The 13,025-nt window shown below is 40.4% G+C and overlaps 1 protein-coding gene across 10 annotated transcripts in view; it reads right to left on the minus strand.

The window, feature by feature from the left end:
• Positions 1 to 13,025, minus strand: part of THSD4 (thrombospondin type 1 domain containing 4) — an 827,407-nt gene that overhangs the window by 19,665 nt on the left and 794,717 nt on the right. For all 10 annotated transcript variants that reach the window (XM_068275544.1, XM_068275543.1, XM_068275535.1 and 7 more), the window contains 2 exons: positions 5,612 to 5,785; positions 5,092 to 5,265 (listed from right to left, as the gene is read on the minus strand). In XM_068275544.1, the coding sequence (XP_068131645.1) occupies positions 5,092 to 5,265; positions 5,612 to 5,785 (348 nt within the window). The remainder of the gene's footprint in view (positions 1 to 5,091; positions 5,266 to 5,611; positions 5,786 to 13,025) is intronic.

Below are 13,025 nucleotides of genomic sequence, written 5' to 3' on the forward strand. Positions count from 1 at the left end.
AGATGGATACTGCAGCCATGGACCTACCCCCAGTTTATGAAGATGTGGGAGGGCATGGCTTCAGCAAGTCCTGCAGCATGAGATATGGTGGGGTGGAGTACAATGATGTGGGAGCACAACACAGGTTTCTGGTATTGAACACAGGGAGTTATGGGAGGAAGAGCTGTTGAGTCAGCACCCTGGGTGTGCCACCAGATGGTTGGGTGACATCTCCCTGAAATTGAGAACACTCAGAAGTGAGTATGAAGAAGTTCTGTAAGAACTAGCCTAGCACTAGCTACATGATTCCCCCCCCCCCTCCCTGCTTCCTCCCACCCACCCTTCCGATCGCCACCGGCGATCATGCCCATCAGGAAATCCTGTTCTGAACGGGATTTCTTTCAGGGCTTCCCCCGTTGCCATGGCGACGAACGGAATGACGTCATCGATGTCGTGACGTCACAGGGAGTCCCGAACCACCCCTCAGCGCTGCCTGCCACTGATTGGCCAGGCTGCGCATGGGGTTTGGGGGGGGCTATTATGTGGCTGGTAGCGGCGGCGATTGGAGAAACACGCAGCTAGCAAAGTGGTAGCTGCGTGCTTTGAAAAAAAAAATTATTCGAATTGGCCCACCAGGGCATGAGCGGTGCCCTCCGGCGTTACTGGACTATCTCAGCTCGTCCAGAACGCTAAGAAAGTTAAAGTAGTTAACCTAGTATCCGGGTTTTGCAACACATTGGAAAAAGTAGCTGCAATAGACTCTACTCTCACTGCAATCAATGCACATAATGGAAAGCTTGACTGCTGTTACGTTTCATGCCTCTGTTGACTGTGTACACAGATACAGAACTGAACTGAACTCTTCATTCCTTACATCAATTGCAGTTAGACAATGCTACAAGTGATAGAAGTGCTTTAAGGTGTATTTGCAACGATGCATTGTTAAATGAAGCTGTTGCAATAACATTCATGCATACTCATACAGAGCAGATACAGTCTCTGTATGCACACCATTACCCAGTTTCTGTATGCACACCATTACCCTGTTTCTGTTACGTACAGCATTACTGTAGTTTCCTAAATTGTCTGTGTCATGTGTCTTGTCCTATACTATGTTATGCCATGTGTACCACAAATAATTCCGAATATTGCGCTTGCTGTATTTGGCGAAATAAATCTGATTCTGATTCTGATTCTGATTCTGATAAAGGAAGTATATTCTAAAATATTTGCATTTCAGAACCTTCTTATGTTATAATTAGCTCCATTAGAAATACAAAGAGTTGAACTTTCTGGGACAGAACAATGAAACACAAGAGAACATTTTGCTACCTCTAAAATACTAAGTGAAACATTAATCATCACAAGACAGCAAGCATGTATAACCTGTGGAGAGCTCTGGCTCAAAGATGCAATAGAAAAGACTAGTCTAACATTTTGTAAGCATTCTGGGCTGGTGCCAGATGGATATAGTATTGAAAGTCTTCATTAAGAAGCCTTTTGGAGCCAACTCAGTGGAATGTTGGCTTCTAGAACTCTACTTTCTAAGTCCTACCAAGGAAACATAGTGTACCTTTCATGAATCTGATTCTTTGCTGCATGCACTTCTACCACTAGCAACAGCATATTTTATATACGAATAAAAAGAAACCTTGAAGTACAAACAAGGCTTTAGATTTATCCTTACAAAGTCGCCTTAGGGAAGCTGAGGTCTAGCCAAAATGTGTATTCTTCATCTGTCACCTAAATACTCCTACTGCCCCTAAACAAAATAAATAAAGCCAAAGGTTTTCCTTTTGTTTTGTTTCCAACTAAGACGATGTCACAGCAGATTCCAGGCTGAAGATTGTAAAGGTACTATAACTCTCCCCAGCATCCCTGCCACTTAAAGTAGCTCAGAGTTTTCTAAGGATTTTTTTTTCTTTATGTCATGAACTTGAAATAATAAAATTCTTTGGCATTGGTTTCTATTAATAAAGACACTGAATTTCTGTATGGTATATTGTGTCATACAATTGAGTATATTCAATACCTTACAAGGAGAACCTCTTTGTGAATCTTTACATTAATTTTATAGTGCACTGTGTTCAGCTGGACAGCTATTTAGACTGGATGTACTGTACTTGAGTGCTTTGCTACGAAGATAAACAACTGAGTTAATGGAATATTGCTACAGAAGATAAATTAACCTGACCTCAGATGCAGCATAGAACCCAGCCGAACAAAGTATCTACATGTATTGTGAAAAGGCACAAAAGAGGCCTTTATGTTCTTTCCGTACAAGCACAATATGTTGTTTAACACATAAGAGGCTGCTTATTGAAGGCAAGGTCATATCTTCAAGTCCATTGCTTTAAAAATTCTATTTAGCCAGTACCAAAAAAAAAAAAGTAATGGCTACGGAAAAGTATTGCATATATATGAGAGTTTAAATGCTCTCAAGCGACCGTCAAAAGGCGCTGAACTAACTGAATAATTAACTGGTTTTCGATTGTTTCAGTAGCATTAAATAAAACAAATGAAGACAGCCAAATAGGCAGATATGCAAAAATAAAAGACATTGAGATGAAACAACCATCCACGGCTACTGCTCTTGAAAAAATCTCAGTTGACCTAAAATCAACTTCCAACTGCACCTCACTACACATTTACCTATAATATACAATCAAACGTTCAAGTACACCTGACACAAACCTGGCTCAAGATAAAAAAAAATAAAAAAATACATGACTAGAATTGACTTGTAGTGAACTGCATGTCAAAGCAATCTATCATTTCAAAGACATTGGTCCTTATTGAATTTATGTTTTACCCTAATGCTGCATACACACTTGAGATAAAAGTCTTTGGAAAAGGCAAGATCACAGACCAATTTTACCCCCTTCCATGTAGTATGAGAGCCACACCTACACAGTCTATTCTATGGAGCTGCACTCCCCATCAGATAAAATCTTTGCAAGATGCTGCACACAAAGATGCCCGTACACATTCAAAAGATCAGTATCTGCAAAAGATCTCTTCCTGCAATAGATCCATTCCTGCAAAATGCATTCATAGTCTATGAGATCTGCAGATCATCATACACACCTTGTTTAACGGGCAATCATCTGCAGATCAGATCCACCAGGATGGGTTTTCAGATCTGCAGATTGCCAGATATGCAGATGAAGTCTGTTAAACAAGGTGTGTATGAGGATCTGCAGATCTCATAGACTATGAATGCATTTTGCAGGAATGGATCTATTGCAGGAAGAGATCTTTTGCAGATAATGATCTTTTGAATGTGTACAGGCATCTGTGTGTGCAGCATCTTGCAAAGATTTTATCTGATGGGGAGTGCAGCTCCATAGAATAGACTGTGTAGAGTATGGCTCTCATACTACATAGAAGGGGTAAAATTGGTCTGTGATCTTGCCTTTTCCAAAGACTTTTATCTCAAGTGTGTATGCAGCATAAGTTTTCTCCTAGGAGATACTTTTTCATTTCATCTGTTTACAATAACTTTTCAGCACTCTGCAATTAAAAAAGTACAAAAAAGTAGGTGAAAAGATACCACCAAATTTATTCGCAGTATTTTCTTGCTTGTTGGTGGTTTAAAAAGCATGTTTTATAGGATGTTAAAATATCTCCTAGGAGAAAACTTAGGAGAAAAAGAGAATTGAATAAGGGCCACTGACTGCTAAAAATATTATGGGGGAGGAATAAACATTCCCCCCTGTTCCTCTACCTCAATTGACCAATAAGAAAGCTCTGGATTTTAAAGTCAATGGCAATCCTAAAAAAAAAACAAAAAACAGCCAAATACTTTCCTAGGGAGAGTGAAGGCTCTAGGTCCTATAGAGCCTTCCCGGTCTCCTTGTTACATCGCTAGCTTCTCCATTTGAAATCCCTGCTGCGGAGGACATCGGAAGTCTTCGGGAGCAGAGTTGTCCCGAAGAAAGTCGGCTCCATACTGGGCACGCGCGAGTGCACGGGTGCGCGAGAGAGGGCACTCGCGCATGCGCAGTATGGAGTGGCCTGTCTTTGTGAGCACTCAGGCTCCCGCAGACTTCCGATGCGGCAGAGAGAGCAGTATTTGACCAAAATTGGTTGAATACTGTTACTGGGGAGCCAGCGTTGGAATGGAGACTGAGAGAGGAGCGGGAAGGCTCTATAGGACCCATAGCCTTCCTTCTCCTTAGGCGAGTTTCTGGCCTTTTTTTTTTTCTTACTTGACGTCTCGTTCCCACCCAATGTGTAAAATCAGATGACATCGTGCGTACCTGCTGGCAGGAAGAGGCGTCACTGAATAACCGACATCAAGGGAACCTCGCTGGAACTGTCGGGTGGCGAGTACAGAGCTTAAGTGTAGTTTCAAGTATAGAGTACATGAGGCACTGAACCTTGAAAGATACCTTTATTACCAGCTGGGCAATGGATACAGTGATTAGCAGCAGGGGTGAAACAGAGTCACCTGACAGCCGTTTTGTGGAATAACCTGCTTCGTCAGAGGCACAAATATGCCTAGCTGATAACAAAGGTGCCTTTCAAGGTACTGTGCTTCATCTACTCTATACTTGGAATCAGATGTTGCTCTGAGTGCACATACCCAATGAACACAAAATTAGCTGATCCTACTCCCTGCAAGCCTCTTGTTCCAGATCTGCTTTCTTTATTCATAAGTGTAAGTGTTGTATAGCAGCTTATACTGTACATACTGGGATTTATAGACTTGTATTTGAATAATTGAGTTAAGCAAATAATGCAAGTATAGTGTCATTTTAAGCTTCCAGTATTCCAAACACAATTCTATGTACACTAGCAATGTAAAAACAAAGTTGAAATTTCGAGTTCCCTATATCCACACTACAGACTCCCTTTAAAGTAGAATTTAGTGCTTCTTTAAATGGTATAATTAAAATTTTTATATTATTAAAATTACAGCATATTTAGGAAACCATGATCGTTTTAAAGTATCCAGTATAATATCTTTGAAAAACTGTATTTTAATAATCTTTCAGTGAAGTACATAGGGCTCTTTTTCCTTTAAACCCTAATAGAAAGCAAAGTACAGGAGTTAATTCATTACTTTCAGTCAGACAGGAAATAAGCTGTGCGCTGTAAAAGATTTACCTGACTCCAGGCTCCTGTAAACCACTCGACCTTGCCCTCACATGGCCCATTATCACAGGTTGTAGTTTCTGCTGGTTTGTTGTTTCCACATCCTTCCAGTGGTAAACTGCTGATGTGATTGGACATGCAAACCACCGAGCGTGTCCGCACTCCTTCACCACACTCTGCTGAGCACTGCAACACAAGGAGGAAGCAATTATTCTGACCAACAGCGTTTGTCTTCAGGGAACAGTACAATAAAAGCTGTTTACCAATGATATGTGAGTATACTACAAGAAAAAAGTGGGCTAAAAGACTCATAAAAACCTCAATGGTTATAAAACAATTATGAATGGAAAATGTGATAGAAAAATATTTCCGGTTAAACCAAAAGGAAATGACTTATTTTTCAAAATGTTTAGCTATTGTAGCGGAAATGGGAAATCAGTATAACTGAATATGTTAGATTTATTTTATAAGAGATGATTGGGAAGCACATCGGAATTAATCTGCTGAACAATGACTACTAGTCATATCTTACCCTATCACTCCATTCTGTAAGGAACCAACTTTTGGCACATGTACCCATGTCACAGTTTTCAATATCATTTGGGCGTAGCTTCATATTGCATTCTTCATCGTCAACAACATCTCCAATGTTACTGACACATTTTACATCACGTGTCTTCTGTCCAACACCGCAGGGCACAGAACACTGACAACAAAACAAGAGACCAGGGCTGCAGTCAGAATATAAATGTATACTGAACAGTAAGAGCACAAACAGTAGTTAAGCATGGTTGGTAAATTAAAAGTACTGTGTTAGAAACATGCTGTATGCTCAATACCTTCAACACTAGTGCTATGAAGACATGATCAGTGTATTCTATATACGGTAAATGTGTAAGTCTATGGTTGGTTGGCTGGTTGGCTGGTTAATATTATTTGATTATGTCTGATTTAAGGCTAAACAGGATAGATACATTACCACATGACTGCAACCTGAACACATACTTTTGCATAGCTTCTACAGGATTTACGCTAAATAAGTTTATATCATCTGTAAGTGCTATGGTATCTTCTAATACTGTTTATTGTATTGTTGCATCAGCTACATTCTTCTTCAGTGTTCTGAGATATAATGTATATCTTCTGGAGAAAAAATGATACAACACAGCCAATGCCAAATAAATAAAGTACTGTATGTGGGTTCTCCAACCTACGTTATCCATCAAACTTGCATTAGACTTATCAAACATTTTCTGCTATTAGGTAATACGTTTTCATCTTCAACAAGGGTCATACCAGACCACAATAAGCCAAGGGAGCCTATAGAAGTGAACATTACCATATTAGACTTACAATATTCTCTGATATTTGGCACAAGCTAACTAAAATTGCGCTAGGGGTGTCCCTTTGCATTCAGTTGGCCTGATTATTAAGCCCAAAGATCACATGAATCAATCTGTTGGCACTGATGTTACCCAATTTTCCTGAAATCAACTTACTAGATGACTTTGTCTCATCTCTCCTTTTTCCCAATATAACCCAGTCTCCTTTCCTGATCAGATTTTGATTTCTCACTTGTGAAATATTGACGTCTGTTCCTCAAAAAAATAAATGGAGCAGCCATATTTGTATCCTCTTAATCCATTTACTTTGTATATATCAAATCTCATGAAATAACTGTTCTCCGTTGCAGAGTCATGCTTAAAGAACAGTTTACATACACAATGTACAGGTACTTAAAGCGGCAGATGTCAAAAGCAATCAGTATTTCACGGACAGTTCAATAAAGTGTTAAAAAAACAGCATACCACCAAACAGACGTGTTTAGGCTAAGTATCTTTCCACAGAAATACAAGATAATCTTGAGATTTACTCCGAGCTGTTACTAATAATGACTTGAGCCAATGCCGAGTGATATCTGTGTCAGAGGTTTAAAGAGCCTCCATAATGTTAAATGGCATGAATAAGACTAATGGCAGGTACTTCTAAGTCTAACACATAAACATTATGCTTTTTCCCTTGGCAGATGCTGCATGTATATAACCATGACGTATGCTGTATGTTTAAAATTGAGCCTAAATGTGTTTTCAGCATTTGATTTGAACATTTCTGGCTTAATGTTACAATCCAAGGAAATGCAGTGGGCTTACTAAGATTTACTAGCAGAAGTTTATTAAACAAACAGTAAATGAGAATGCAACCTGATCTGATAAATAGAAATGGTAATATTAGGAAATTCAAATACGTTTTGTAGTACTTAGCTATTTTTCCTCATTTTAAAATAATTTAAATTGTCCACTGAATCATTATTGGACACAGAAATGTCCACAGTAAAAAGGAAGAGATAGCAGTACCAGCATCTGAGGGATGCTCTAACAACTTCAAAGATGTCAGTGTTTTGTTGAGTTTATAAAGGTTACACACATCCGATCTTGGTCTGATTACTTTGAACATGTTGTGCAGGTAAGCTTTCATATAACATGGAAGTGGTAAAATTAGCCAATTAATATTGGATGTATGTACACATCTGTACCTGTGTTTGATCTTGATCAACTTTAGCCTATAAAACAGGGCTTCCCAACCCTGTTCTCAAGTACCACCAATTGTGCATGTTTTGCAGAAAACCCTAAACATTCACAGGTGAGGTAATTGGTGTCACGGGTAGCAGAGCTGAGTATTTACCTCTATGGATTTCCACAAAATATGTACAGTTGGTGGTACTTGATGACAGTGTAGGGAAGCCCTGCTATAAAAGAAAGAGTTAGCAAAACAGACATACTAAAATGATGTTTCTACAGTACATACCCCCATACCCCCAGAGTCCACCTCAAAACCTTTGGAGACAGAGCGTTTTGTCATGCTGCCCCTACACTTTGGAACTCCCTGCCACACCCAATCAGGACAGCTCCATCCCTGGAAGCATTTAAGTCTAAACTGAAAACCTACCTCTTTAGTCTGGCATTCATGAACATCTGACTATCTCCTCTGTAACACAACCCAGCCTGCAACCCTGTATTAATCTGAGACACAACTATGCGCTTTGAGTCCTACGGGAGAAAAGTGCTTTACAAATGTTATTGTATTGTATTATTGTATACAAATTAGTTTGTTGTTGATTCAGAAAAATAGTATTTTTGCCATGAACATTTGTTTTATCCCCTTTTTAAAGATTTTCCTGCCTCCGCTTTTTCTCCAAATTCATTTTTTTACAGCTCTGAACAAAGCTTTATGTTATTTTAGCTCCAAATTAATGAATGTGTTTGCATAATATGTCCATAAACTGAGATATTTGGAAAAATAAATAGTCAATGACATGTTCATTTTACCAGTTGCATGCAGATTTAATGTAAATTGTATGCAACCGGAAATCGGGCTAATCCAAATTGGTAGGGAGTGCATTTGACTGAACCAATTCCAAGATGCATACAATTTTTGGTTAAATTTGCTTGCAACTCAAAATAAAATTAGCATCTCTTTGACCATCTAGATTTGGCATTGCCAAGTGATTCATAGAAAGCCAACGTAATTTTATTCATGACTTATTGACTAGGCCTAGGCACTGTAAATTTGTTATGTAAAATGAACCTACCTGCAGCTCAGATCATGTCTTTTATTTACTTTTATTTACTAACTAAACACATCCTTCCTTTTAACACTTTCATCTACCCCAGAGCAATACAATACCTGGCTATAGCAGTTGGCAATGGGCCTAAGGCTAACCCGTGTGTGTGTGTGGGGGGGGTTCCCACTAATTTATATGCCAACTCATTATAGCCATTGGCAAAGCAAGGAGGTTATTGTCTTCCCGTACAAAAAGCCCTGTCCCCTCTGCTGGTGGACATTTTCTGAATTAGGTGCGCAATAAGCTGTGATACCCTCTAATAAATTATGTGTGGGGTACTTTGGCTTACTGTCATGTTACTGTACAAACCCCTTGTGTCACGTCTAGAATATCTACCAAAAATCCAACATAATAAAATATTAATCATTAATACTGCAAATACACTCACCACCTACAATTATTAAAGAGACTATGAAGTCTCTCAAAATACAGGTTTTTCTTTTAAAATCCCCTTTAATATAAATGCCCAAACTGAAATGCCGCATCCGCAGCTGAACACTAAATAATTCACCCCTAACTCCCGGGGCAAAAATACACAACTTTCCTTGTCATGGATTTTTCTGCCAGGGGAGGCAGAGCTTTGGGCTGTAGCTCTGCCTCCATTAGTGTTAATCTGCAATGATCGCCACCTCTCCCCCGCCTCTCTCAGTGAAAGAAGACAGAGGGGCAGGGACAGGCGGTGATCAGCGCAGATGGACGCATGTAGAGGCAGAGCTACAGCCCAAGGCTCTGACTCTTCATGGAAGCGCTCCCTGTAATGAGAATCTGAAACAAATTTGGAGAGCATTGGATAAGTGGCTAGCACAATTGCTTTGCAGATCTTAGGGACTGGGATTAAAGGATAACTGAAGCAAGAGGTATATGGAGGCTGCCATAATTAATCAATTTAAGCAATATCCTGGCTATCCTGTTGATCATCTGCCTCTAACACTTTTAGCCATAGACCCTAAACAAGCATATGCCGATTAGGTTCTTCTGAGATTAATGTCAGATCTGACAAGATTAGCTGCATGCTTGTTTCTGGTGTTATTCAGACACTACAGCAGGAAAATAGATCAGCAGGGCTGTGAAGCAACTGGCATTGTTTAAAAGGAAATAAATATGACAGCCCCATATTCTCATTTCAGTTATACTTTAAATCCTACTACAAACAATAACTGTACAAAGTTTGTGTGTTTTACCTATTTTTGTAGGTTTTCACTGAATTGTCTAGTTTCTTCCCTCAACACAAAAACATATTAGTGAGTTCAGTAGCTTCCTCCCAAATTTTCCCTAGAGTCAGGTAAAAACATACGACTGTAAGCCTATTTAAAGGACAATAAATAATGTTATTAATTCAACTGCCGGTTCTCTAGAAATTGAAGAAGTGTAATCACTATGAAATGTGTGAACTAAATAAATAATTCAGTATGGTAAAGTAGTACATACAAAGTGCAGTAACCCATAGCAGTCAATCAGAATGTCTCTCTCACTGATCAGGATGAGTATGACAAACTCAAAACCAAGCAGAAACGAGTCTTAAAAAAATGTTCATCTGTTGTTATAAATATTGTTGATGGGTGTCTTTTTATTTTACTACGTTCTAAATAATAATTACACCAAGGTTTCTGCAATATCTCAACTTTAATCTGTAAACTTTAATGTCAACTTTTATCTGTTTGATAAAAACATTTCTGAAACCAGCAATGAAATCCCTAGTTTGAGCTTGTTTCTTCATTTTTCTTTGTGCATAGTAGTGTTGGGCGAACAGTGTTCGCCACTGTTCGGGTTCTGCAGAACATCACCCTGTTCGGGTGATGTTCGAGTTCGGCCGAACACCTGATGGTGCTCGGCCAAACCGTTCGGCCACATGGCCGAACTAAGAGCGCATGGCCAAACGTTCCCTGAACGTTCGGCTAGCGCTGTGATTGGCCGAACGGGTCACGTGGTTCGGACCCAAACACGCTCTGATTGGCCGAACTGTCACGTGGTTCTGGTAAATAAATACCCGAACCACGTCATATCTCCGCCATTTGTCTGTGGGTTTAGCTTTGGGTAGGCAGGCAGGGTAGTTCGCGCTCCAGCCACGCTAGCCAGGGTCCCCCCAGTCATTGTGTCGCTGCTGGGAATAGTAGTACACCGCTCGCTCAGCCACACTATATAGCATTCTGTTTACTGCCACTCTGTGTACCTCGCTCAGCCACACTATATAGCATTCTGTTTACTGCCACTCTGTGTCTGCTGGGAATAGTAGTACACCGCTCGCTCAGCCACACTATATAGCATTCTGTTTACTGCCACTCTGTGTACCTCGCTCAGCCACACTATATAGCATTGTGTTTACTGCCACTCTGTGTCTGCTGGGAATAGTAGTTCCTTTGAAAATTTACAATCAATTTTCTCAAAAACTATAAGCTCTTTTTCAAATATTTTTTTTCCTCTTGTACCCACTCCCAAGGTGCACATACCCTGCAAATTTGGGGTATGTAGCATGTAAGGAAGCTTTACAAAGCACGAAAGTTCGGGTCCCCATTGACTTCCATTATGTTCGCAGTTCGGCGCGAACACCCGAACATCGCGGCGATGTTCGGTGAACGTTCGCGAACCCGAACATCTAGGTGTTCGCCCAACACTAGTGCATAGTACACAAACTATTTTTTTTACATTATTATTTTACTCATTATCTGGCTGACTGGGTTTGCAATGACTTTTGTGCTAATATCAGAATAGTGTGCATATAAAAATAGTACCTTTTAAAAAGGGTGCAAGATATAGCTTAAATTTATCGTTTAGTAAAATGGGTGCAAGGAAATGCCATAAAATATTGTTTATAATACTGATATTGTACTATTCACCACTGTAAACTCTATTTTTGCTGATTATAATAAAATATTGGTTAATGTACCAATATTTTACTACTTTATTCATATAATCAAATATTGGTAATATTTACTGAAACTTTACTATGACCTATCCTCTCCCTACTCTTACACAGAACCCTCCCCTGTTGGTGCCTAACCTTAATCCCCCATGGCGGACACCTAACTTTAACCCCTCAGTGGGCAACTAACCTTACACCCGACCCCCAGAGGACAACTAACCCTCCTGGTGGTGCCTAACCATAACCCCACCCCTGGTGGGCACCTAACCTTAACCCCCCCATGGGAAACTAACCTTAAAGAAAACATCCAAGCTCCCCACAAAAAAACAAAATCCAATAACCCGGGGCTTCTGGCAGCCATCCTGTGCCCTCGCCGCAGCTCCGGTGTCTCCAGTTGTCCTTCGCTGCAGAAGCCGACCTGGCGAGGTCAGCTTTCTGGTTGGCTTCTTTTGCGCTCCACGGCGCGGGTCATGTGGAGCGGCCGACATCATCACCATCTTACTGCGCAGGTGCCAGGTCGGCTTCGGCAGCGCGGGACAACGGGAGGCACCGGAGCTGCGGCAAGGGCACAGGACGACTGCCAGGGGCTGGAGGAAGCGCCAGGTAAGTGGATTTAGTTTTTTTGGGGAGCTTGGACTAGAGGCCTGCAGCGGGTCGGGTACCCGCGGGTTATCCAAAATGCGGGTTGGGTGCAGGTACCCGAATTGCGGGTACTGCGAGTGTGGGTTGGATTGCGGCTAGAAAGTTGCGGAAGCGGATCGGGTGCGGGTGCCAGGTCTTTTGCCTTCCCAAAATCTGTGATGAATGCTGACACCAGAATACTTTATTGCTGAATTTTTTACTGCTTCTCATCTTTAATGCCAGCAGACTCCTTCCTGCTCTCAAAATGAGCCCTCCCCTCCCCCCATACTAGTGCATATAACTGGGAACATGCCCGTGTGAGATTGAAGATGTGTTTTTCATAGATGACCAGAAATCACTGGGGCATGCTCTGTTAGAGGAAAAGGTGTGATAGGAAATCTCTGTCTGTTAGTGACTGGGGATATTTGATAGGACAGGAGCTAGAGAGGAGCTAGAGAATGTTCGGTTTTATCAGACAGATACAAGACAATGAAGCAGATTTATCAACACAAGTGCATGTAAAATGGAGGGAAATCTATTGTAAAAGTGAAACAATTGATGTAAGCTGTTTTTTATTTTCTTTTGGTTGTGATAAATCTGCTCCAGTTAACTTTGATTCTGATTGGTAAGTCCTGAGTAGGTGTGCACATACAGTATTTTTGTTCTTCCTGCTTAAAAGCCTTGTTGTACTCTTATGCAATCCTGATTTTATTAATGAATTACCGTTTATTTTACTGTTGAGCTACTGTAATACAGAAAAGATAATTTAGGGTGTATATACACATTCAATTTGGATTGGCCAATTGTCATTTGGATTGGATTGCCAATTTTATATCTCCCATG

Source organism: Hyperolius riggenbachi, chromosome 3 (assembly GCF_040937935.1).
Source record: "Hyperolius riggenbachi isolate aHypRig1 chromosome 3, aHypRig1.pri, whole genome shotgun sequence".
NCBI classification, from domain to species: Eukaryota; Metazoa; Chordata; class Amphibia; order Anura; family Hyperoliidae; genus Hyperolius; species Hyperolius riggenbachi.